Source organism: Mobula hypostoma, chromosome 27 (genome assembly GCF_963921235.1).
Source record: "Mobula hypostoma chromosome 27, sMobHyp1.1, whole genome shotgun sequence".
Taxonomy (NCBI): Eukaryota; Metazoa; Chordata; class Chondrichthyes; order Myliobatiformes; family Myliobatidae; genus Mobula; species Mobula hypostoma.
In genome coordinates, this window is record NC_086123.1 from 4298442 (window position 1) to 4325112 (window position 26671).

The window sequence follows — 26671 nt, forward strand, 5'->3', positions numbered from 1 at the left end:
TTAGTCCTCTTGAAGTAAATTTACAAGAGGACATGGCTTTAAGGTAAGGGGTGGGAAGTTCAAGGGGGATATTAGAGGAAGGTTCTTTACTCAGAGAGTGGTTGGTGCGTGGAATGCACTGCCTGAGTCAGCGGTGGAGGCAGATACACTAGTGAAGTTTAACAGACTACTAGACAGGTATATGGAGGAATTTAAGGTGGGGGGTTATGTGGGAGGCAGGGTTTGAGGGCCGAAGGGTCTGTACTGTGCTGTACTATTCTATGTTCTATGTAAATGGTAACATTCCTTACCATTAACTCAACCTACAAGTTAACCTTTGGGGAATCCTGCGCCAGGACTTCCAGGTATCTTTGCACCTCCAATTTCTGAATTTTCTCCCCATTTAGAAAAAAAGTCTGTGCCTTTATTCCTTCCACCAAGTGCATGGCCATACCCTTTACCAGGCTGTATCCATCTGCCACTTCTTTGCCCATTCACCTGAAGTGACAAATCCCTTTTGCAGACTCTACCCCCCTCTTCATATCTTCAGCAAACTTCGCCACAAAGCCACCAATTCCATCGTCCAGATCATTAACACACAACGTGAGACGTTTTGGACGCAACACCACCCCAGGGGAACGGCGCCAGTCACTGTCAGCCAACCAGAGAAGGCTGGCTTTTCTCCCAGCCTTTATTCCCACTCTTTGCCTCCTGCCAGTCAGCCAATCTTGTAACCAAGCTAGCACCTCTCCTGCAACATCGTGGACTCCTCTCTTGTTCAGCTGCTCACCTGCCGCACCTTGTGAAAGGCCCTCGGTGCTGCAGTTTCTTGCATCCACCCTCAGGAGGTGACGAGCAGGGTTTGGTACAGCCATTGACTGACTCTCGCTCTCCAGCTTCACTTGTTTGCTGTGTCAACAAATGCATGGGTTGAGCAAGTGATGGAGAGACAACAAATTAAAGGACCAGCCTCTGTGATCTTCGAAGACGGTGGTTAGGGGTGCCCACCATTTCCAACACAGAAGCACAAGACGGGTTCTGAGAAGGGCTTGCACAAAGATCTGGCAAGTAGGAGGCAAGCGCACTCAAGGGCAAGACAAAGGCATTCAAAACAGGAAACTAGATAAACCACACCATCAAAGATCCATGTTTCCTGCAGATCCTCCTCTTGCAGTATAAATACTGGATTACTTCATGTCAGAAACAAAAGAGAATCTCACTACTCCTACCACACATTCCAAAATACAGGACAAAAGAAAATGAATGATTACACAAAGGCAAGCAGCAGAACCATTCATCAACTCTAACTATCCCAATGAAACACAAAGATCTTAGCACACAAATTTTAAAATACACAGAGTTCTAAGAACTTATTCTTACGATTTAAGAAAAATGAATGCATAGAACTGCACAGTAAATTTTACCTTTTTTCTTAAAAACAAGAATTTGCTGTTCAATGCCGTGTTACCATCTCAAGTGGCCAAGTGCAGCTTTTTTGCTCTCAAGAGATTGGATTACTTGCTTATAATCCCCTACTTTAGAACGGCTTAAAATATTCTCTTAAAAGTAAAAGCTATTCATGCTTTGCTTTGTTTTAAGTTTCAGGTTCCCAGTGACTCACTAGGACTCATGGTTATTGTGGAATTAGGTGGAAAGCATACACTACAAACGTTTGTGATGTAAGCAAACAGGACTTGCAAATTTGAGCACAGGCAGATAGCTTTAAAATAGGTTACAATTCCAGTTCGTTTTCTAAAAAAAAATCACTCCGTCTATAAATAATCCTGCAAAAAAAAATACTTATTTTTTTTAAAACCTAAGTGCTTGGATCATACCATTTGCTGGCCCAATTATCATTTGTTTTGGTAAATGTAATGAGCTATGAGACAAATTCTATTTTTAATTTAAGGGGATTTAAACCAAATGGTTTGGAAATCATGATCCCGTCTGTTTTTTCCACAAAAACAAACGAAACCCACTGAACATACAAAGGGACTGCTATTCTCTATAGATTAACACTGCATGAATAAGTCACTTTCTGATTTTATTAGATGGGATTCCAGAACTTTTAAAAAACAGGGTTTTGGGGGACTGAATTCTTGACTTGTATTTTTTTTGCCAAAATGAAAACCTAAGCCTTTACCCACTGACCCATTAAATTTTATTTACAGCTGCTTTCCACTTACTGTATCAATGCTGTTTTCTGATGGTACACAAAATAAAGACTCAAGTATAGGCCTGCTCAGGCAGTGGCACTGCTTCACATTTGAAACCTGTCCACAACTGAGCCTGAGTCCTCGTGACGCAGTCAGCGGAGACTGCCGATCATATCAAAGAATTCTCAGAGAACGTTAAAGTAGCTCAGCACAATTTTTTCCTCTTAAACTATGGAGTACAAAATAAAAATAGAAACCAGGTTAAAGCAAAAGGGGAAACATTACAATTTAGGTTTGGGACTTTAAAATACTTGATGGCAGAAAGCACAGAAATGAAAATATTGCCTCATGCTAATAGGTTGTTTAGCACTAATGAATTATTTCATTTTTAAACAACTAATTTATACCTCCTGCAACTGGTTTTAAGATTATTTGTGCAATTCATTGCTAGTTACTCTAAAGAAGGTCGAAGTGTACTATCTGCAAGAAGCAGGAAAGTACTGACAATTCAAGATTTATCACTTGTACATCAAGACATACAGCGAAGCGCGTCGTTTGCGTTTAACAACCAACACACCCGAGGGTGTGCTGGGGGCAGCCCGCAACACAGCCCTCACACATTCCGGCGGCAACAGAGCATACCCACACAATGCTCAGCAGAACAACACAGAACACAACAGAGCAGCGAAACAAACCCCATTCCTCCCACCCTCACACACGCACTATCCTCCAACCCCGAGACAGGCCGTGTTCGTCGGCCTCCAGCGGGCTTGGATTTGGGGATGCAGAGAACCTTCCATTCTCCTAGATTCACAGACCTGGGCATCCGGCCAATGGGCCTTGACTTCCAGACTTCGATTCCACCCTGAGGCCTTGACCCTCAGCATTAACCACATGACCCACCTAACACCAAACACCAGGCCAGGAGCTCCCCAAAAACCAACCTTCGAAACCACTGCTTCAGAAACTGTGTGGTGGGGGGGAGTGGGGGTCATCAGACCGCATTCCTCCTGCCCCGCACAGAACACCCACTCCAAAACCTCCCCACGATAACCTGCCGACTCTGGGGGAGCCACGGCCTTCATCCACACTGGTCAGTCAGCCCAGCTCAGCCTGCAGGTGTTCCACGACCATGTCACTGTCCTTCAAACTTGGAGCAGAGACTATCCTCCAATTCTCCCACATCCTTGTCCCTAAACTCTAACCTGACCCTAACTTCCCCCTCTCTGCCTCCAAAACCACCCTTGTGATAACAGAAAGCATTAGCAGATTCACCATTATTCTGGTCTCTGAGGATAAACAGTGAGCTACTGACAACCAAGTTCAAAAAGACAGCAGAAAAAAATAACACAAACACAAAATATCAAAATTGCACTTTGGAAAGGCCAGTATCAGCTTGCTAGAGAGCACAGGTTTTTTTTGAAAAAGCTATCAACTGGATAACGAGTGGGGTAATTGTACTGCGCTCAAGAGAAAACAGGCTGCACTACCACAAGTGAGTATTTGGAGACAATTTCCAATCCATTTCAAATGCTCAGCAAATCTTAATGATCATGACTACACACTTTCAGGAGTCGTCATTTCCTCTCAGAAACACGCTTCATTTCAAGGTCCGATCTTTTAACAATGGCTCCAGAGGAACGACTGGCCTCTTCTGCCGTGGGCCCTTGGTCCGAAGGTGACTGAAATATCCTGCTGACTGCACACTTGTTCTAAGGAAAATGGTATGGTCCACTGCAAATAGTCCTCGAACTCAACATTCATTTGCCTGAACATAAACAGAGCACGTTTAAGACATGTTTGGCTTAGTGCTGCATCCAAGTGTGGGTTTGGATCCCACTCCAGGGAACAGAAAATCTAGGCTGGTCCTTCAGAGCAGAGTTGCATAAGCTCGGAAAATACTGCCCCTCAGCTTCTAAAACAGCATCCTATCAGCTGCCTCGGTGGGAGGAGAAAGGAGCCACTGCCCCCTGAAGAGTGAGGAAAGTTTCTCCCAGAGCTCCAGTCAGCATTTATCCCTCAACAAACAAACATCTCTGAAACAGACTGCACTGCTCTTAGGAGTTACCCAAGCCCACGATGGCCAATGGGTTCCAGCGTCACCAGCTGAAAGGCACGGTGTTGTCTTGGTATCAATGCAAATCGACCCTTCTTTCACTGGCCCTGATACTATTTTGGACAATCTGAAGACGTGACAGGGCAAGCTCCCAGCTGGGTCCTCTCACAGCAACAGCCATGTGAATGAACTGTTAGCTCATCTTCTCCAACACTGAAACGTAGACTGGACAATGAGGGAAGAAGCAGGGGGTTAACCAGCTGGTTACAGCTCAAGACAGAAGGGAGGAGCCCAGGAGCAAGGCCCCCCGTTGTTAAACGTCACCTCCCTTGAGGGGCTCACAAGATCCAAAGTGAGATTTAATCACCACCACCCCAGCACATATGGAGGGCAAGTGTGGGCATGGAAACACTCTCCCTTGCATTTCCGACCCCCTCCCTCCCAGAGTGAGCACAGAAACGAGCCAGCCAAGGCACGCCCCATGAGCCACACACTGCTGCCCACAGCCAGGGGAGAGCAACGTCAGTGAAACAAGAAAGATCACCCAACATCCCCTAAGCAGAGAGCTGACAGGAGACACCTCTGTACAGAGACCATCAGTAACGTCACAGAGGGAGGCCGTCAGCAAGAGGAACTCTTCTCCCTACAACCAGAGACGATACTGTCCACAGCGTTCTTCAGAAGTGAAGAATGCGGTTACAGCCATTTTATTAGAGATAAAAAAACAGTAAAGCACTGTGAGCAAGTAACAGTGGAAGGGAAATAACTGTAGCTGTACCAACTCACTCTGACAAAGAACCTGCACCTCGTATTTCCTTATACTGAAAACTGGCTCAAACTCGCAGATAAAGGGAATCTTCTCCGCTGAGACAAGGGCAGTCTTGATTTACACTGCCATGACACAGGCTTACAGACAAAACCTTACACCTTAGACAAGATTTACTGAAGTACAGAACCAGATATACTACAAATGGGTGAAAATCCATTGAACATTTACAAACAAGTGATGATACAAACATATAGGCAAGCATAAAGAAAGTTAAATAAAAGAAAAATAACAATTTAGACCCTAATCCAACAAGCCCCGAAGCCAAAAGGAAAAGTTAATTCATTATCAAATGATATATATATTCTCAGTAGCTACTTCCTTAGGCTCAGCCACTCATTAATGTGAAAATATAATTGATAGTCATTGAATTCAGTCACAGTAAGATGACAGGACCAAAACAAGCAAGCACTAGATAATGGTGCTGAGAAAGGTCTTTGACTCATAACAGATCACTACTCACAATACTCTCTTTAAATTACTTTTGACAACTATTAATTTTATACTAAAATTTATTGAGGTTCTCCAGCCAATCTCAAACTGCTGCCTCGAATGGTTCAGCTAGTACTTTTTTCAGACCCCAAGCAGTCCAGTATTTCTTCTCGTTTCTGACTGAAACTCAGAAATCTGTAGCTTCAATCAATACATACAGTCAGTGCCACTTTATTAGATACATCGGCACACCAGCTCGTTAATGCAAATGTCTAATCAGCCAATCATGTGGCAGCAACTCAATGCATTAAGGCAGGTCAAGGAGGTAGCTGCTATTCAGACTAAGCATCAGGATGGGGAAAAATACGATCTAAGTAACTTTGACTGTGGAATGATTATTGGTGCCAGACAGGGTGGTTTCAGTATCTCAGAAACCGCTGATCTGCTGGGATTTTCACACACAACAGTCTCTAGAACAGGGGTTCCCAAGCTTTTTTATGCCATGGACTAATACCATTAAATGAGGGTCCGAGGACCCCAGGTTAGGGACCCAGCTCTATAATTTACAGAGACTATTGCGAAAAATAACTGAAGCAGCCAGTGATCATCAGGTCTGAGGGGGAAACGCCTTGTTAATGAGAGGGGTCAGAGGAGAATGGCCAGACTGGTTCAAGTTGACTGGAAGGTGACAGTAACTCAAATAACCCCATGTTATAACTGGGATGGGCTTCGACAGCAGAGTCTTCCACTCCTGCATCGAATGAGCTGGCCACTGAGTCTGTGTCATGAGATTCATTTACGTGTTTACGGGAAAATAATGAAATACAATAGAATTTATGAAAACTGTACATAAAGACTAACAAATAACCAATGTGCAAAAGAAGACAAGTTGTGCAAATGAAACAATAGATAATACTGAGAACATGAGTTGTAGCTTCTTTGACAGGTTGAGGAATCCGTTTAGAGCTGAGGGGAGTGAGTTAGCCACATCGGACCAGGAGCCTGATGGTTGATGGTGTGGGACCTAAGGTTCCTGCACCTCCTATCTGATGATATTAGCAAGGAGAGAGCATGGATTGGATGATGCTGGCTGGACACCAGGATCTTAACTCTCTATTTGTTACAGTCCATCCTCATCTCCACTTATCCATTATTGTGGTGTAAATTACCAATAGTGGTTGCGGTAGCCATACCCAGTCTTTGGATTTTCACTTAAAGTCAGCAAACATGGACCCAGGCGGGTACCGGCGGGCAGGCCCCTAGAGCCAGGTGCGCACCGGCAGGCAGGCCCCTGGGCCCAGGCGGGTACCGGTGGGCAGGCACCTGGACCCATGGACTCTCAAACTCCAACTTGCAAAGGTTTTAACGTGAGAACATAAAAATACCTGAAACTGCTCCAACTGATCAACACAACAGACGGGCAGAAGAGCTGAAACCTCACTGTTCTCCCCAGTGTGTTGGTAAGAGCCTCCACGAGGTAAACCAGATAAACTAATACCTTCTGGCAAAGAGCAGGAGCAGTAGGGACATGTCTGACAATGGACTTGTTGCTGTGTTATAGATGTACAAAAGAATCCCGACTGAGAATAAGACTCAGGTATGAACGCTGAGCCACAGAAGCACGTCCAGCTTTTTGTCTGCGCACAAACTCGGTGAGAATGTCCGACATAGGATTTAGTCACAAGACCTGGGCTCGCGCCTGCCGACCTCCGTTTGAGCTGTCTTTGGTTGGGAACCATTCCATCTGAGCGGACGTCCCTCCTGACCTTCTCGAGAGATGCACAACCACAGTGAGCTTCATGTCCAAGTCCAATCCCAGTGCCAGAGGCGCACAGGCATCTCAGAACAGGAACAGGAAGGAGGGGAGACCAGCAACAGCCCAAATATAGTTCTCCAGCTGATGAAAGGCCATAGATCAGAATCATTACCATCACTTTGTCCCTGCAGACGTTGCCTAACCATGTATGATCTTATGGTTTCATTTTAAGGACAAATTTGGTGACATGGGTGTAATTGGGCGGCGTGGGCTCGTTAGGTCAGAAGGACATGTTACCATGCCCTATCTCTACATAAGAAATGAATAACGAAAGGCCATCCATAATAGCAAGAATTCCTGCGGGATACAATCGGAATGGTTGGACCAATTCAGAAATAAAACAGTGCGGAGATTCACAAGGTAGAGGGAGAGGCACGGGACCGCGAACGCGAAGAGCCGAGAGGCAGAGAGAAATGATTATGTGCAGCAATCCCCTTACACAAGAATGACGCAAGCAGATGTCTTATCCACAGATCAGCCTCCCTACCTTGCAAGTCGCACTAAGACAGCTGGGGAGATACAATCTGCTCCGACTAGCATCAGCTACTGCTCAGTACCCAAAGGACATAGGTACGCTGGCTAAAAATAGAATCGAAGGCACTTCCTGGCAAACTGTGCACTAAGCAGGCTACTCAGTGGTGTGTGCTGATGTCAAGCTGAACGGCACTACGATTATTCAGTGATTCATTTCAATAATTGATACGACTATTCTATTACAAAACTGATCAGCTGCCCAGACCGCCTGCCAGCACTTCGATAACACTCAACGTGGAACACTTCAGTTCTCATCGGAGCAGTCCCTTCTGTGTTCTCTTCCCCCTCTCCAACCCAGTCTTTCCTCTCCTGGCACAGAGGCAATAACTTGGTTGAGCTGAAGTTGTACCAGCTGCCCTCTTCTAACACTAGGCCAATCAGCCCCTCCAGCCTGCCCTACCGTTGAATACGATCATGGCTGATCGGCCTAGGCCTCATCTCCTCTGGTAAACACAAGATGCTGGAAACCCAGAGTAACACAATCGAAATGCTGGAGGGGCTCGGCAGGTCAAGCAGCAGCTTTGGAGAGGAATAAGGAGTCGATGTTTCAGGCCGAGGCCCTTCACCTACTGATGATTCCTGATGAAGTGTCTCAGCCTGAAGCGTCAACACTTTACTCCGTGCCACAGACGCTGATATCAGCACCGGACTTCAAGGCAAGTAGTCCCAAGTTCGAATCCGGCTTCCCCTTGCACGCTTTCCATCCATGCTGGGTCGAGCGCCGATACAGCAATTCGTCCTCGTGAAAAAGTTAAATTCTATGGAAACGGCAAAAAGCCACCCGATGTGCCACAGGGCCTGAAACAGGACAAAACCAACATCGATGCCGCCTGACCAGCCGAGTCCCTCCAGCATTTTGAGCGTGTTATCTCCTTGAGTGTGTATGCCAGCCCCTCAGCCTACAATTTCTTCATCTTTCAAGCATTTATCTATTTCCGCCTTAACTACCACCAGTCACCCATCCTCCACCAGCTCCTCATGGTCAAGAATTCACCACCTTTTGCAAGGAGTTAGTCAACATCGGTCTTCTTGTGCCCTCATACGATCTCGTACATTTCAGGAAGATCACCCCTCATTTTCTAAACACCCAAAGAATCGACGCCTAATTTTCATTCACATCACTTTCACCTCAGGAATTAGCCTAGGAAAGCTCTTTTAGTCCTCCTCTACTGCCAGAATACCTTTTTCTTAAACAGGGAGACCAAAACTGTAGCCAGTCCTCCAGGGTTGGCCTTACCAGTACTCTGCACAATTGCAGTAATACTTCTACTTCTAAACGCCAGCTCTCTTGCGGCATTGACTAACTGCTTGTTTCAGCTCACAAACAAGAGAAAATCTGCAGATGCTGGAAATCAAAATAATACTCCCAAAATGCTGGAGGAATTCAGCATCTGTAGAAAAGAGTAAACAGCCGATGTTTCGAGCTAAGACCCTTTCGGGCCAGTCCCGATGAAGGGTCTTGGCCTGAAATGTCGATCGTTTACTCTTTTCCATAGATGCTGCCTGAGCTGCTGAGTTCCTCCAGCAACTTGTGTGTGTTGCTTGCTTCAGGTATCTGCCAACCTCTTGAGATTCATGCACAAGAACACCTGCAACCCTCTGTATGTCACTCATCAGCCATGTTTCTTCACTTGGTTGCGGTCTCTCTTACCGAAGAACATTACCTCACACTTTTTCCACATTAAACTGCATTTGCCACAGATTTGCCCACAGTCAGCCTGCCTACACCCAGTTGCGGAGTCCGAATATTCCCAATGCAACGTGCCCACCCATCTATTTTCATATCATCGGCAACCCCACCCCAGGTCCTTCAGCTTCAGCAACCGCTGTCGCACGTCACCAAAGACGAGCAAATTTCTACAGAGGTACCGTGGAGAGCGTTCTGACTGGCTGCATCACCAGTTGGCACGGGGGGGCCAACGCATAGGATCAGAAAAGGCTGCAGAGAGTTGTAACCTCAGCCAGCTCCATCACGGGCACCAGCCTCCCCAGCATCGAGGACATCGTCAAATGGTGACGCCCCACAACGGAGGCGTCCATCATTAAGGACACCCCCACCACCCAGGGCATGCCCCCTCCTCATTGCTACCATCGGAGGGTGGGGGGGGGAAGGTACGGGAGGCTGAAGACACACGCTCAACGTTTTAGGAACAGCTTCATCCTTCCCGCCAACACATTTCTGAACAGATAATAAACTACGAACACTACCTCACAACTTTTTCTTTCTTTCCACACTAATTTTTTCATATACCATAAGACCATAAGACATAGCAGCAGAATTTCATATTGCAATCTATACTATATTTTATAGATTACACTGTACATACAGTAAGTCAGGGATAACAAGCCTGATTTCTGATGCTTCTGGGTGGCTCCCTAGACATGGGAAATGTTACTATCAGGCCTACACATCCCATGAACACAAGATTGACCATCAGAACCACAGCTATCTCATCTGCCAACTAGCTACCCTCCAAGATCCTAGAAAGTGTGCATGTGGATTCGAAGTCTACCCAACCACTTCTACGTCCTGTCCAAAGGAAACTTCTGCCACCAGCACTAATAATTACAAGGTTTACACATTAGAAAGGCAATAACTTGCTCTTCAAAATCCCTTTTGAAAAGATGTGGCTCTCTGCTGGGCTAGAAGAGACTGAAATAATGTAGCAGCCACACAAATCACCAGTTACCCCCACATTTAGAATTCAAACCATGTATGGGCCACTGTAGCTTCGAAATGATCAAGTGAACCTAGAGTGATTCACCAAATTGTCACCTGAAGTTAAAAAGGTTAAGTTACTTTAGATACACCTGGTTAGAGAGAATATAGAAGATTAGGGTCAACAGCACCCATACCTTTACTGGCAGAGTACAGAAGAAACTGGGACGGAAAAGTGGAACCAGGCTAAATAATGGGCAAGCAACACACATAGAAGTTGCTGGTGAACGCAGCAGGCCAGGCAGCATCTATTGAAAGAGGTACAGTTGACGTTTCGGGTCTCGGTCCGAAACGTCAACTGTACCTCTTCCAATAGATGCTGCCTGGCCTGCTGCGTTCACCAGCAACGTTTATGAGTGTTGCTTGAAATTCCAGCATCTGCAGATTTCCTCGTGTTTGTGTAATTAATGGACAAACTATGGACATTTGAAAATTTGTCTCCAAAACCCAGCTGAGGTAGGATGATTTCACAACTTTGTGTTAGGTAAAAGTATAAAGAATCCGGTGTAAAGAGAAGATAAAAGGAACTTAGGCCTTAACCAGAGTTAAAGACAACATGGGTTCAAGGGGCTGAATGGCCTATTCAGGAAACCAGGTGGCTGCTCTGACACATTGATTTCTGCACACAATACCTGCAATTCCAAAACACCAGAATCACAGACACGAAAGGTTCAGATTCAGCAGATGCTGGAAATCTTGGACAACACACACACACACACACAAATGCTGGGTGGAAGTCAGCAGGTCAGGCAGCATCATTGGAGGGGAATAAACAGTCAAGATTTCAAGCCAAGACCCTTCATCAAGACTCAAAAGTCTCAGCCCAAAGTGTCGACTGTTCATTCCCCTCCAATGATGCTGCCAGACTCGCTGAGTTCCTCCAGCATTTTGCATGTGCTGCCAACATAGCAAAACTGGTAAAGGATTCACAAACAGATCAAGATAAGATGTTTCTCTAGTCACAGAAAAAGCCAAGGGCCTCATTTGTAATGAGTTACTCGCACACCATTCTGATATCAAGGCTTTGGAAACACAGACCAGAGCCTTGAAAACACAGCTTGGGTTTGGACTGCAGTACAGTACTGAGAGAGAGCCAGACCACTGTACTTTCAGATGAGAGACTCAGTGTGGCACCTCCTGTCGTACCGTGTTATCAAAACAATTAGCTCGGGAAATAAAAGCTAAAAACACTAATGCTGAAAATCTGAAAGAAGAACAGAAAGTGCCAGAAACACCCAGCATGTCAGTCAGCATCCACAGAAGGAGAAACAAATTTAACATCTGGTTCTCTATAGTATTCGAAAGAGCATTCTTCAACCTGAAACATTAACAATTTCTCTCCCCACAGATACTGCCTGACCTGCAGAGCGCTTCCAGCATTCTCTGTTGTAAAACCATATGACGTAGGAGCAGAATTAGGCCATTCAGCCCATCGAGTCTGCTCTGCCATTCACTTTTAATGTGTCCTGGTCAATATTCATCTCTCAAGGCAACGTCAGGACGATGTTGCCTTTCGCCTCAATACAGTTTGTGAGAGTTAGTTGTGCTCCAACCGGCTGGCAAGCTTACTGCACTTCGGAAAGACTTTCTCAGTGGTTAGCGTGAGGCCATTACTGCTCAGGGAATTCTGGAACTCGGAGTTCAAAACCGGCGCCGTTCTACCAGGCGTCTCTGTATGCCCTCCCCAGGGAATGCGTGGGCTTCCCCCGGGTGCTCCGGTTTCTTTCCACAGTCCAAAGACGTACCGGGTAAATTCACTGGTCATTGAAAATTGTCCCGTGATTAGGTTAGTGTTAATCGGGTTGGCGCAGCGTGGCTCAAAGAGCCAACCCCACTCTGTACCGCTAAAACAAAATAAAGGAAAATCATTTAGAAATCACACGGATCTGGCATCACGATGTAGTAAAAATCCCTCATTTATATGATTATTGAATGAAATATCACTGGGGAAATGCTTTTTGCCACTCTCTCTCACACTCTGTGTGAGTGTGGAAGCAGAATTTAAGAGAACTTTTGTATTCAGTCCATTGCAGTGTCTATTTGGACAGGGCAACAGTGTGGGAAACAGAGACACAGAACTGAGTGGAGGGTGATGAGAACGGAATGATTAATGGAATGCCTCTGTTTATTTTACCTTGCCTCCCATGGCAACCAGTAATGAGCTCAACATGTCCACAGAGGTTAAGGATGGTGGAAGCAGCATTAATCTCCTATTCAATCCTCTTGAACGCAGGCAGACAATGAATTCTCCAAATGATTCACACTCCCTTCCCCCCCTCCACCTCCACTAATCTTTGCTCCCAAAGCCATCATTTCCACCCCCTCCTCGCTCCCCAGCAGAGTAGGCCGCAGTGTGGATGTCTGTCTCCCCACATCAGGCAGAGACCAAAGTGCCCCCTAAATAGGCTGAGCCCCATGACAGATGACAAAGCCAAAGTTGACCCACGCTCGGCGGGCATGGCTGCAGACAGCTAGGCAGCTGCAGCCAGCTTTTCTCTTAACACAATGTGACAATGCACTCTCCCAGCTCGCAGGCTGCAAAGCTAAATTTACAAACTTTAAAAATCAACACTCCAGATTCTGTGCACCAACTGAAGCAACTGCTCTCTCCCTCTGTCTCTGTTCCTAAGCCCCTCTGCCTTCCCCGCTTCCCACACTTCCCGAAAGGGTAGGTGGCAGGTGAGACCAAGCCATTGTGGCTCCTGACTTGAAACAGCCCATCAATCGCAGATCAATGCACAAAGAACAACGATCAACCACAAAACAGCCATGCTCAAAAATATTTACATTACTAGATCAGTGCACACACCTGAGAGCAGAAATGGTCTGTTCTGTCTATATTACTCACATGGCGATTTTAATCATACCTTCAAATCTCCTTAACCTTCCACAGTTTAAGTTTCTTCTCATCCAAACACTAGTTACTCTGCCTGAGTATCTTGCCCATCCCTAGCAGGGCACAGGAACTTCCCCAAAAGGGACTGGAATTTACAAATTCAGCACTGAACTGATTATGGAGTCATCTTAAGGGCTCTCTAACTCACGCTTAGCTAGGGGTACCTGCACCGGACCTCGAGGCGAGCAGTCCCAGGTTCGAATCTGGCCGGCTCCTTGCACGCTTCCCATCCGTGCTGGGTTGAGCGTCGAGCTAGCAACTCGGCCTCGTAAAACAGACCAATGCTAAAGAAACGGCGAGGTTGCTACCCGATGCGCCACAAGGAACAACAATGACTCACGTTCCCAGCATCATTTATTTACTCGTTTTTTTGTGTTTGCAGTCTGTCCTCTTTTGCACGTTGATTGTGTGCCTGTCGGGTGTCTAGATTTCCACTGATTCTATCACATTTCTTTGATCTACTTTGAATGCCTGCAAGAAAATGAATCTCAAGCCAGCATATGGTGAAAATAAGTGAACTTTGAACTTCTGCGTGACCGATTCCACAAGAGGCAGCACGTTGCCTTATGAAGGGACTGTGGCCAAATGCGTCCCCTTCCTTTTCCATAGTAATACCTCACTCCTAGAAACTCTGAGCCTTTTTACTAAGTACTTTATACTTTATTGTTGCCAAACAATTGATACTAGAACATACAATCATCACAGTGATATTTGATTCTGCGCTTCCTGCTCCCTTCATTACAAGTGTGGCGAAACTCAACAGCTCTACAAGAAAATTGGCTGAGCTAGGATGCAGACCCTCAGGAAGGCTTGGTCACTGCGATCGCCGCGGGGCTGCCAGCAGACCTTCAGGTCACCAGCCCACCCCCGCCACAGCTGCCCCAACCACCGTCCGCAGCATTAGTGCGGCGAGCCTCTTCTCTAAAGGTCCCAGACACCCCTGCAAAAACTGCTCGGAGTCTGAGCCAGACTCGCTCCTGCGCATCAACAGGAAATTGCTGTCCTCCAGGCGGGATTTGGAGGAGTGGCAGGAAACAAAGCAATTCGAGGATAATAGCTCACAGAGGTACTGCGTCTTGGAGCTGCAGCTCCAGAGCAGAGACGGTAAAGGTGAGAGCGAAGAACTCCCACCCTCGAGTTGGAGGCTTCTGTGTTTAAGGGATGCCTGAGATTTAGATGAAGCACACCGCCACGTTTATCAGTTTGGGTCCCTTTTCGAAGAAAGGATGTGCTGCCAGTGGAGGGGTCCAGAGGACGTTTACAAGAACAATCCCAGGAATGAAAGTTTAACCTATGAGAATCGTTTGATGGCTCTGGGCCTGTACTCGCTGGAGAATGAGGGGGAATATCATTGAAACCTGTATCAAAAGATCTCAAATAGAGTGGATTTGGCAAGGATGTTTCCAGCAGTGGGGAAGTCTAGGGCATCTCTTTAGAACAGAGATGAGGAGTTATTTCTTGTCAGAGGGTGGTGAATCTGTGCAATTCATGGCCGTGGAGGCTGTCGGGGGGTATATTTAAAGCGGAGCTTGACAGGTTCTTGATTAGTAAGGGCAAAGGTTATGGGGAGAAGGGAGAATAGGGTTCAGAGGGATAATAAATCAGCCACAATCGAACGGCAGAACAGACTCGATGTCGAAATGGCCTAATTCTGCTCCTATGTCTTATAGCTCTACAAACAAGGCAGACGAAGCGTGCAAACTTGGACCAGGCACAAAATGGAAGGGAAAACCAATAAATATTAGAGCCTGCCAATCATCCCATCCATATGTCGCTGAGGGGAAGATAAAGGCTAGAGGAAGTCAGGCTGGTTTTTTCGATGAAGGAACATTTCCTCAATTTAAAAAATAATGAATTTTGAAAGCAAGCCAAGTTACTTGGAGATGAGCATAGAACCTTGCAGCACAGTACAGGCCCTTCGGCCCACTTACTTTAAGATCATTCTAACCCTTTCCATCCACATAGCTCTCCAATTTTCTATCATCCACGCATCTAAGAGTTTTTTAAATGCCCCTAATGTATCTGCCTCTCTGCCACCCTGGCAGAGTGTTCCACACACCCACCACGCTCTGTTAAAACAAAAACAACTTACCTCTGACATCCTCCCATTCCCCTTAAAATTTTGGCCCCCTGCTATAGGAAAAAGTCTGGTCGCCCACTCCATCTATGCCTCTCACCGTCTTGTAGACTTCTAAATCTTCTCTCATTCCCCCTTTCCTCTAAAGAGAAAAGCCCTAGCTTACTCAACCCTCCTTCATAGGACATGCTCTCTGATCCAGAAACTTATAAAAGCAGCAAAGCTAAGGAGGGACATGAGATGAAGGGGTCACTGGCTGCCTTTTGGCTCCCCTGGGAGGAGAAAGAATGGGAACAGAACATGGGTTAAGCTAAGGACAACACTGTGATAGAAGGCACATCTGCTGTATAGTCCTCAGGGAGATACAACAGACCTAGGCAGGATTCAGAAGAGAACTTTACGCATCTGGATTCCACTTACATCATAGAAACCCACCACTTGCTCATTCATTTACAAGCACCCCCACCCCCCACACCTCCGGCCCTGGTCTAGAATCGGCTCAAACAGCCCATGAAACACACTCAGGTACCACAAGGCATGCAGCAGTACACCTGCAGGCTTTGAAATGTTTTTCAGCACGTGCACGGCAGCCACACCCACGACCAAGGATCACACCTGCCCAGGTTACAGCAGCGTATTTTTAAAATCCCGGCTCAGCACAGCGTCAACAACTCAAAGGTGGGAATAGGAAAAATTAAAACAGACAGCAACACACTTGCACTTAAAGAGAGGCGGCGTCACTACGGAGGGGGCACGGGAAACAGAGTTGCGTCGAGGTCGAAGTGAGAGGATTGCAGATCAATGGGACGTGGGGTGGAAAGAGATGAACACTTTCGTGTTACTCATAGGCTGGTGGTTTGCTTTATATTCTGTCTGAAAGCTCGACCAAACTAACTTGCCCAGAGGCTAGATGGCAAGTGGAAATTTCCAATCTGGGACACAGGTCCCAGACCCTAATTCTAAATAGCACCAAGATAGACTTGAAATTAAACTATCTCAGAGAGAGGGAGATGCCAGCTTGTACAGCTGAGCTCTGAATAGAACAGTGCTCCATAACATGAAAAGAAATAAAAGAATGCAGTAATCCCTATTTATGAATTCCAGAATCCAATTTCCTCCGTCTTTCAAATCGCCTCAAACAATAGCTGCCTCGGTCCACAGAAAGCACAGCCCTGCTCCTGTCAGGAGCGAACGCAGGCCCGGGCAGCCATCGAGAGTTTGCTGGGCACCACCCTCAGCAGGTCGGCCGTTCCCGTCCCTCAGAGGAAGGTCAGGCGTCTGTCCCGTTGCACAAAGGGACAAATTCTCAAGACTGCCGTCATTATCTAAGCTGGTGTGGCCAGCCAGTGGGGCCTGGCCCTCCCTGCTAACCAGCATTAACTGGCAACAAGGGCGAGCGTGTACCCAGAGGAACTGTGGAAGCCAGCTCTGGTTTGGAAGGCACTGAACCTCAAGAGCTCAATTTCTACTTGGCCCAAAGTTCTGACGTGGGGGATGGTGAATTACAGTGAGGTTGATGGAACGTGCAGCAAACATTTGGAATTTGAGAGCAAAACAGGTCAAGCAAGTAAAAAGCAGAAAAGAAAAAGGACAGTGGGGAAAACAAAAGGGAACCACGGAAGCAGCATGAAGCACAAACACCACCACAGGCCCAGTCAGGCTGAAAGGCCTCCTCCTGAGTGAAGGAATTCCATCCACCTCTGAACCAATTCTAACCCCAAACCCCCCCCAGCCCAACTCAAGTACCACACAGAGGGGATTACCACGAGCGGAAAGGAAGGGCCGCTGGGCGAAATGGACCACGTCGGCATTCGTAGCTCCCTGGTTAAGAGCCCTGAAGCTGCCCTTCCTGTTCAGTGTGCAGTCTCAGCCTTTTGTTTCAGCAGGTGTCAGCCCCCATCACCGTCTGAGCAGTGAGCCACAGCAGCACATGGTCAGAAACCCAAACCCCTGCGCTGGCCACGAACATTCAGCATGCCTCACTGGCTTGCAGGATGACAGCACTGTACAATGCCACAGCGCTCAAGAATAATTTGTGTATCTTTCATCCAGATGAACTGCAAACGCAGTCAAACGCTTTATAGCTCAGAAGTCCCAAACTGGAGAAGAGTCTGGGTCACTACAGAGAGCGAGGAGATCCCAGTAACGTCTGGTTTGTGACAGGACGCAGGCATGGCGGAATACCAAACTGTTAGACAGAGCATTCCAAATCGAGGACATAAGTGTTTCAGTTCACACGGTACCTGCCACAGTCAGCACTGGGCTCAGAGACAGCCACAATACAGAACTACAGCTTCGCTCCAAAACTGTGACCCTTCCACGGAGCAGGAAGGCAGAAAATACCGGAGGGCTCAAAGTGACAGCCAGGGAGCATCAGGAAGTATGAAGTCAACACGTAGTCAGTGATAGTCCATTCGGCTGAACTCATTCCCGAAGCCAGGAGGCGTTGAGCAGAGTGGGCGATGACTGCACGTCACTTTGGAGTGAACGATCTGAGGGTAGTGGGTATGTGGCAAGTGGAGGCTGCCCGGAGGAGGTAGAGGGTCCAGGCGTCCTCGAGAGTCAAGAGGCAGACTTGACCATCAGCTGAGGCCAGCAAGGAAACTGTCCTCAATTAGTGACCAGAATCAAGGATCGCCTTTTTTCACGAATCACATTTCCATGTATTAGGAATTTGCTGTGGTGTGTTGGCATGGCATACAACAAAAATATTCAACAATTTTATAAATAATAAAGATTTATATATAATTTAAAGTTTGACATTATATGGAATAAAATCTGCATAAATACCAGCACATATTAACAGCTATAAAAGTGTTTTAAAGTGTCCACCATGTAATGCAGTGACGGGGAGGGTGTGCCTGACTAGGATGTTGATCAGATTAACTGCCTGGGCGAGAAACTTTTAAGATGGCAGGAAGTTTTAATTAGCCCTACAGCACTCTCCAGGAGGTTGCTTTTTGGAAAAGGCGGTTTTCAGGGCGGGTAGTGGCCGCCGTGATCTTGCCTGCTTGCTTCTTCGTGCAAGCCCCATGACGCCAGGCTGCAGCCGATGACCTGGCAGTTCACTGTGGTGGATCCCACTCGGCTTCCCCAGGCCGGGAGAGTGAAGGGCACGTCCTGCAGGCAGGTGCAACAGGGAAAAAGGAGCATTCCAGAGAACTGCCAAGGACAGCGGCGGCAGGACACAGGCGAAAGAAAAGGAATAGGAAGGACATGTGGAGAAGGGGAAGGTAAAGAGCACAAGAGTCTGCAGCCAAACCAACTTGATCAGATCCTGCCGACGGATCTGGACCCGAAACGTCGACTGTACTTTTTCCCCACAGATGCTGCCTGGCCTGCTGGGTTCCGCCAGCACTTTGTGTGTGTGTGTGTTGCTCGGATTTCCAGGTTCTGCACAGATCTTCTCTTGTTTCTGATCAGAGCAGGAATAGACTGGAGGTAGGTCAACACAAGGAGTTCAAAGGGCCAGGGAAACAGAGCCCACGCATAGAAAAAGCAGCATCACACGGCCAGACAAGCTGAAACTTTTCCAGCATCTGCAGATTTCCTCCTGTTTGAGCTGAAACTTAGTGGGCTGTTCAGCTGAGCCCGGAAAGTAACATAGTGCTTTGCTCCAACCAGAAGACAAGGGCACCAAACTTCCGCAGAAGTGGACAGGTTTGCGATGCAGTTTGGGCCACAAAAAGCCACATTAAATTGGCAAACAGAGCAGGGTGAATGTTTAAGAGTTAACCACACTGCTAGAAAAGAAGATTCACTAAAGTAGTTAAGGCATCATTTTAGATTCTTTTCATGGCACGAAATACAAAACAGACTCCAGCACAAATCCCAAGCTCTCAGCTCAGCGCAGTGCTCCTGGGCTCATGCATGTGATTTTCACGATTCACAACTGCCCCAAGGCCATATTACCCTGAACTCCACAGCCCCCTCACTATTCCTAACTGGGTCAAAAGCCTGATTTCCTCTAATGATTCGGGACACCACTAGAGTAAAAGAACTGTTTATTGTCAATGTTCTGCACTTGATGACAACTTTCATGAGAGGCAGCACAGTTGCTGAGGAGCCTCCGTTGCTGCTACTGCCTCCCGGTTCTAGCGGCCTGGGCTCGATCCTGGCTGCCAGCATCGTCTACAGGGAGTCTGCACACTTCTCCCATCAGCCCACCTCCTCCCACACCCCAAAGGACACACTGGCTGACAGGTTACCTGGTTGCTGGAATTAGGTGGCAGGAGCACCAGGGAAGAGTTGATGGACATGCGAGGGAGAAAAAAGGAGGAGGAAATAGCAGTAATGGGCTGCTCAAAGACTTGATGGGTCGAATGGCCTTCTCTGGATCATAGGAGACTGAAATGTGGAACGGAGACCCTCGCAAAAGTGCAAAAAGAGCACACATCCCATTTCAGAATCTCCCCTGGCACCAGTTCATAGCCCAACCAACATTATTACAATATGCCACTCATGGGGAAAAAGCAGCAGCCAGACTTCCTGCGGTACAATAACACCAACCCTTCGTTAAGCTGTCCTAAGGTACCGGATAACCAACGTCCTGAAAGACTTGGTTACAAATGCAACCCTTCCACTTCGGTGAATAACTTGACAGTCACCCACCTCACCTACAACACCTCAGGTTTTGGGCTAATCAATCTCCGCGAAGTGAAACCAGCTACCAGATACGTAGCAAGAAACTGTGCACAGCTCTCTTGTTACTACGGCTCTGATTTGATACCCTACACTGTGCAGCCAGGTTTGAATCCAGTATTCCGAAAAACCTGTTCAGAACCCAAAATGGTTTTTAAATTACCATATCAAAGTAAATTAATTATCAAAATATATCAATACTCAGTGGCCACGTTATTGGGTACACCTATATATACTTCCCAGCTCTTTACTTCACCACTCCCCCTCTCCCGGCTTCACCTATCACGTACCAAACTCCGCAGGAGCTGGAAACCCAAGCAACACACACAAAATGCTGGAGGAACTCAGCAGGCCTGGCAGCATCTCTGGAAAAGAGTACAGTCCGACGTTTCAGGCCAAGACTCTTCAGCTGAAGAGAACTTGTGCAAATTAAATACAAATAATACTGAGGATATTTGTTGCAGAGTCCTTGAAAATGAGTCCATAGGTTGAGGAGTCCTTTCAGAGCTAAGGTGAGTGAAGCTATCCACACTGGTTCAGGCGTCCTATGATTGTAGGGTAACAACTGTTCCTGAACCCTGTGGTGTGGGACCCTCAGCTCCTGTATCTCCTCCCAGTGGTAGTAGCAAGAAGACAGAATGGCTTGGACGGTGGGGTCCTTGATGATAATACATTGGCCAATCTCAGATCCACACACTTAAAGGGAGGCACAGATCAGGTTCCATAGCAACTGATATAATGCAGAAACTCAGGAATGAGACCAAAACTTATAAGTAAGTTTAACACATTCAAGACTCTTTTTCTTGACAAAAGACTGGAGAAGAATCCTATGGGCTTTATGAAACAAATGGATCAAATGGATGCAATGCCATTTTCCTTCATGTGGAGACCAAATCTACCGTCCACCATCGTGCTCCAACCTATGACAACAACTCAAATGTTAGCAATAGCTATCGAAGTCGTTAATAAGGAGACAATTTACTACAAAGAGACGATGGCTGGAGTTGGAGGCACAGAGTTCATGGTCACCAACACCACAAATGAGCCACCAGATCAATGTACGACTGTCCGAAAGTGTAGCAGAGCACATTAAAAACTTCCAAAATAACAAGATTATCACAGAGGTACAAAGCTAGTGGATTAGCTGTTTCAAAGGGGTAACACTGGAGAAGAAAGGCCAAATAGCCCCCTCACTATCATCGTGTCCCAATGACTAAAGTTCTGAAGAAGAATGAAATGGTCATTACGGCTTACAGTACAATCTGTCCCATGCTGACACATCCTCACTGGACTTGGGCCTCACAAAGATTTCTTGATGAATTCACCACTGAAGCAAAGACAAAGACTTTATTACCATCTGCGCAGCCTGGGAACTCGACAAGAACTTGGAGGCAAACAGCGCAGTCTGGCGTGATTTTAATATGGACACTACGTCACGGAGAACTCATCAGCAGCTTCAAAATGCTCTTATCAACAATTAACCAAGAGCACATTAACTGAGAGTGGGAGTCCCAAAGGAGCTGAAGAACAAACAATCTCAAGCATAATTCAATTGGAAGGAAAATAAAAATGAATTAATTAGTCTTCTCCAAGCCAAACAAGTCCAAAAGCAAACATTACTAAGGAATATCATATGGTGCTAGTTCACGTAACACATGGACCATGGGTCTTTTAAATCAGCGAGGAATTTTAGCAAGTTCAGGAGATACTGCCTGCTCGGCAAACCTCAAATCTAAACCAATTCCACATCCTCAGACTCACTTTTCAACAACTGTACAGCTCATGTTCTCAGCATTATTTATTTTTCATTTGCACGATGATTGCTCGTTAGTCCTTGTTTACAGTTTTTCATAAACTCTATTGTATATCTTTATTTCCCTGTACATGCTGGCAAGACAATGAATCTCAGGGTTGTATACAGGGGCATTCACATACTTTGAAAACAAGTTGACTTTGGCTTTGAACTTCGGCGTTCCTGAACACAACTCATCGCCATTTGGGGACAGGCAATGAAAGCTGTCCTTACTACGTACCTGGATAATAGATTTATTCTACTGTAATTTTATCCCACCAGCTGGTCTCCACTTTCTGCATTTACCCACTCTGCACAACAGCACAAAGATCAAATTATACCACAATCTCTTTACTACTATGCGCAGAAATTAGGCTTTATTGAATAATCTGAGTGGTGCCAATTTTTTTTTGCTCTAAAATGGCCTGTGGAATCCTCCACACAAACTGCCCTAACTCCAGTAGACACCACAGCCGGGCTGCGACACCAGTAGTTTCCTCAACGGTGGCACGCCAGTGACCGGGGCTCAATTCCCACGGCTGTCTGGAGGAGGTTTGTACATTCTCCCCGTGAACGAGTGAGATTCCGGTTTCCGCGTGCATCCCAAAGGCTTACGGGTGAGCAGATTAATTGGTCACATGGATGTAAAGCCTGATTTATACTTATGTGTCAACGCATCGCCGTTTACGCAAAGCCGACGCGGAACCCTACAAGAGAGCTTGCGTTGCTGCGACACACACCTCTCCCAAAACGCACAACTGTGATTGGTCTACTTGGTAGTATCGCATTTCATCCTACGCTGCAATAGCTTCCCATTGGACGACTGAGGGGCAGGGAAGGAACTCTGGCTGCAATGCTTTCCGTAAAACTTTACAGACCTCCGAAATTATGGAGGACACATTTTGCACGAAAAAAGACGCTCGCTTGTTTACCGTGAGAAAGACTACCATGACCATGAAGCCTTGCACAGGCAGGTGAGTGCGCATGCGTGACGTTCACGAATTGCAGAGCGATGCAGACACACCAACGCACAAGTATAAATGCTCACAACGCGCGTAGGCCACTTGTGTAGGTTACGGCGTTGAGTTAACGCAGAAGTATAAACCAGGCTTAACTGAGTGGCACGGGCTCACTGGGACAGAAGGGCCTGTAACCGTGAGCTGGTAACATCTCTAACTAAGATAAAGAATGGTAACAGCCAGCACTGGAGAGAGCAATTCAGTTACAATGCCTTGTTGGGGAGTTCAGACAGACAAAAAGCACAGAAACAAGCCCAGGCTCAGCTCACAAGATCCTCACCAAACACCCACAACTCAGTTACAGCAATCCCATTTTTCCCTACTCATACTCTGCCACTTACCCAGGTAATTCTCAGTGGCCATTGACCGACCATTTTGCATGTCTTTGGGATGCAGGAAGATCAAGAGGAAATTGATGACGGTCACTGGATCCAAGAGCTAGCACTTCCAGCAGCTCCAGCACTGCAGCGTCCAAAGACCTTTCACTAATTCCTCCTCAAAGATGCCGACCTACATGAGCAGCTTCAAACATGTCGGGCCTTTCAACGTCTCCAACGGGTGTGTGGAGTCCAGAGTGTTCTATGAGGGAGGGGGAGTGCAAATAGCTGCCAAGATTTCCCTAACCACTGAAAGGAATATCTAAGGAATGGGGCTGTTGATGCATTCTCTGAAGCACCATTATCGGCATCCATTAGGCGATCCTGTGATCAACCTGACATCAGTCTGTGCTCATGTGCCATACTCAATGATCCCTAACAGGAGAAAGTAATGGTGGACCCCACTCCCCACTCCACAGCAAGAGTCTCGCTGACAGGGCCGTCAAGAAATACGGTACGTTGGCCTCCGTTAGTTGTAGATTGAGTTCAAGAGCCGTGAGGTAATGTTTCAGCTCTATAAAACTCTGGTTAGATCACACTTGGAATATTGTGTTCGATTCTGGTCGCCTCATTATAGGAAGGATGTGGAAGCTTTGGGGAGGGTGCGGAGGAGATTTATCAGGACACTGCCTGGATTAGAGAACATGTCTTATGAGGATAGGCTGAACGAGCTAGAACTTATCTCTTTGGAAAGGAGGACGAAAAGTTACTTGATAGAGGCGGACAAAATTATAAGAGGCATAGATCACAGGTGGATAGCCAGAGACTTTTTCCCAGGATGGAAATGGCTGATACAATGGGGCATAATTTTAAAAGAAAGTATAGAGGGAATGTCAGAGTTAAGCATTTTACGCAGAGTGGTGAGTTTGTGGAGCATGCTGCCAGGAGAGGTGGCAGAGGCAGGTACATTAGGGGCACTTAAATCTCAGATATAGACACACGGATGATAGAAAAATGGAAGGCTCTGGAGTGAGGATGGATTAGATCAATCAAGGTTAGCACAACGTCGTGGGCCGAAGGGCCTGTACTGAGCTGTATTGTCCAATGTTCTATAAGATTCAGGAAGAACCTTGCTCAAAGCTTCATTGATTAACACATTGCAGCCAAATGAACAATTCAGGGCTTTCTAAAAACCAGGAAAAGAACTATTACCAATTAGAAGACACGTGACTGAGTGAATACTATTGAGTCAATTCCTTCCTTTTGGCATGGCCTCAAATTCTAGTGACCACGCCACCTCTTCTCATCTTTCTCTGTGGAACTGAGTGACCTTTCTGTGTGCCGGGCAAGGTCTAACAAACAATGATGGCACTTTGATCTTCCTGGGAGTGGTGAGCTTGGTCTGGCTGCACATTCGCCTACTAGAGTAAACTAGCCACCCTGGATTCAGTCTCGGCTCACTACCACTGGTTAGGTACAGCTCAAACATCACGCGTCAAAAGCCACGGCCTGCACAGAAACCGTAGCCACAGGTCCCACCGTGGTGAGGCCACTCAGAGGGGGGCAGGCCTGCGCCCCGGAACCGGCGCTCGGTGGGGAAATCGTTCAGTACGCCCTCGATCCCGCTGGCATCTTGTGATGCCTCCCAGTCACACGGCTATCCGACACCCATTTAAGATTCACATGCAGAGGATTACCACTGAAGGGCGACACAGTGACCGTGTTCTTTTTTGTGGGGTTTAGGGGAGGGGTGTAGTACAAGCATTGACAACTGTGCTATGCCCACCATGAATCAGCTCTTTGAGATGACCAGGAAGGCCGGGGCCTATGGAAGATTTTCCCCCAGTCCAAGAACCATAATTACATTTGCTTGCCACCTTTTAAAGTCCGAGGGAAGAGGAACTGGCCAGAGGCCAAGAGGCGTTCTCAACAACCTTACCTTTGGCTGTGCTCTGCGTGGAAAAGCCACCTTAGGATCAATCTGTACGGGACAGAAACAGAACAGGTGATTAAATCATCCACCCCACAACAACACGGCCCCTGTGAGAATCATTTTGCTAAAGGGGGTGATGCGCAAAGAAATTTGGGAGTGGAACCGCAGCGTAGCACTACAGCGCCAGAAACCGGGGTTCAATTCCCACCGCTGTTGGAAGGAGTTTAAACACTCCTCCCCCGTGACTGCGTGGGTTTCCTCCGGGAGCTCCGCGTTCCTCCCACAGTCCAAGGTCAGTAGGTTGATTTGTCACATGGCCAGGGCTGGCTCTTTGGGCCAAAGGGGCCCATTACTGCGTCTAGCACTAAGTAAAAATAATCAATTAAATAGCAAAGTCCTTTCGTGGTCGGCAAACGCTGGAAACATACCACTATTAAAAAAAACTATTTTGAACCAATTCCTGGCTCGTGTAATCTGACATCAGCTCAATACAGGATTGACCGGAATGGAAAATACAGGCGGGCTCATTTTTTCACCCAGTTCCAGGCCGCTGAAAGACTTCCTCTCTGTTACTATGCACAAGGTAACTGTACGAAGAGCTGTTAATGTTAGGCGAGGAGACCAAAATCACTGCCCTTGTTGCAGTCTTGTGGGCTCGAGTTGTCAGCTAGCTATAGGGACCCAGCCTGATTTGCTCTCCAGAGCAAGCAGCAAGGACTTCGGGAGCACCTCAGCTGCCCTGCAAGGAGCCGAGGTCCTGCCTTGCACTCAAGCACGAATTGGAAATAACTGCAAAGACTCTTCCAAACCGATCCACTGTCCTGCTTCTAGAATTACAAGTTGAACTTATCCATTCCATCACCTTGACACCTGACCACAAAAATTCTAGACAACACAAATTAGGGGCATTTGAGAAACTCCTAGACAGGCACGTGGGACGATAGAAAAACGGAGGGTTATGTGGGAGGGAAGGGTTAGATTGATCTTAGCAGGTTACAGTAGCAATGTGGTTAGCACAACACCATTACAGATCAGGGCAATCCAGGGCCCAAAGTTCAATTCCAGCGCCATCTGTAAGGAATTTCTACGTTCTCCCTGTGAACTGCGTGCGTTTCCTCCCACAGTCCAAAGATCTACCAGTTAGTGGGTTAATTGGTCACTGCAAAGGGGCCTGTGACTAGGCTAGGGTTAAATTGCTGGGTTTGCTGGGTGGTGCACCCCAATGGGCCAAGAGGTCCTGTTTTTCACTGTACCCCCTAACAAAATGAACAGCATTACGGACTCTGCTGTAATGTTCTAATCGTCCCCAATCTCCTCCCTGCCCCCAGCCAACCGGCAGAACCCAGGGTCACACAAAGGTCCCCAGAACTGCCCTTAACCCGCACTTTCCCCAAGTCACGTATGCAATAATAATAATTAAACTGCCAGCTTCATTAGCTATAGACGAGTACAGATTTTAGTCAGAATTGATTAATTAG

The 26671-nt window shown here is 46.9% G+C and overlaps 1 protein-coding gene across 2 annotated transcripts in view; it reads right to left on the reverse strand.

Moving 5' to 3' along the window:
• Positions 1 to 26671, reverse strand: part of LOC134338359 (RNA-binding protein Musashi homolog 1-like) — a 253854-nt gene that overhangs the window by 122139 nt on the left and 105044 nt on the right. For both annotated transcript variants that reach the window (XM_063034147.1, XM_063034148.1), the window contains exon 5: positions 25200 to 25241. In XM_063034147.1, coding sequence (XP_062890217.1) covers positions 25200 to 25241 — 42 coding nt within the window. The remainder of the gene's footprint in view (positions 1 to 25199; positions 25242 to 26671) is intronic.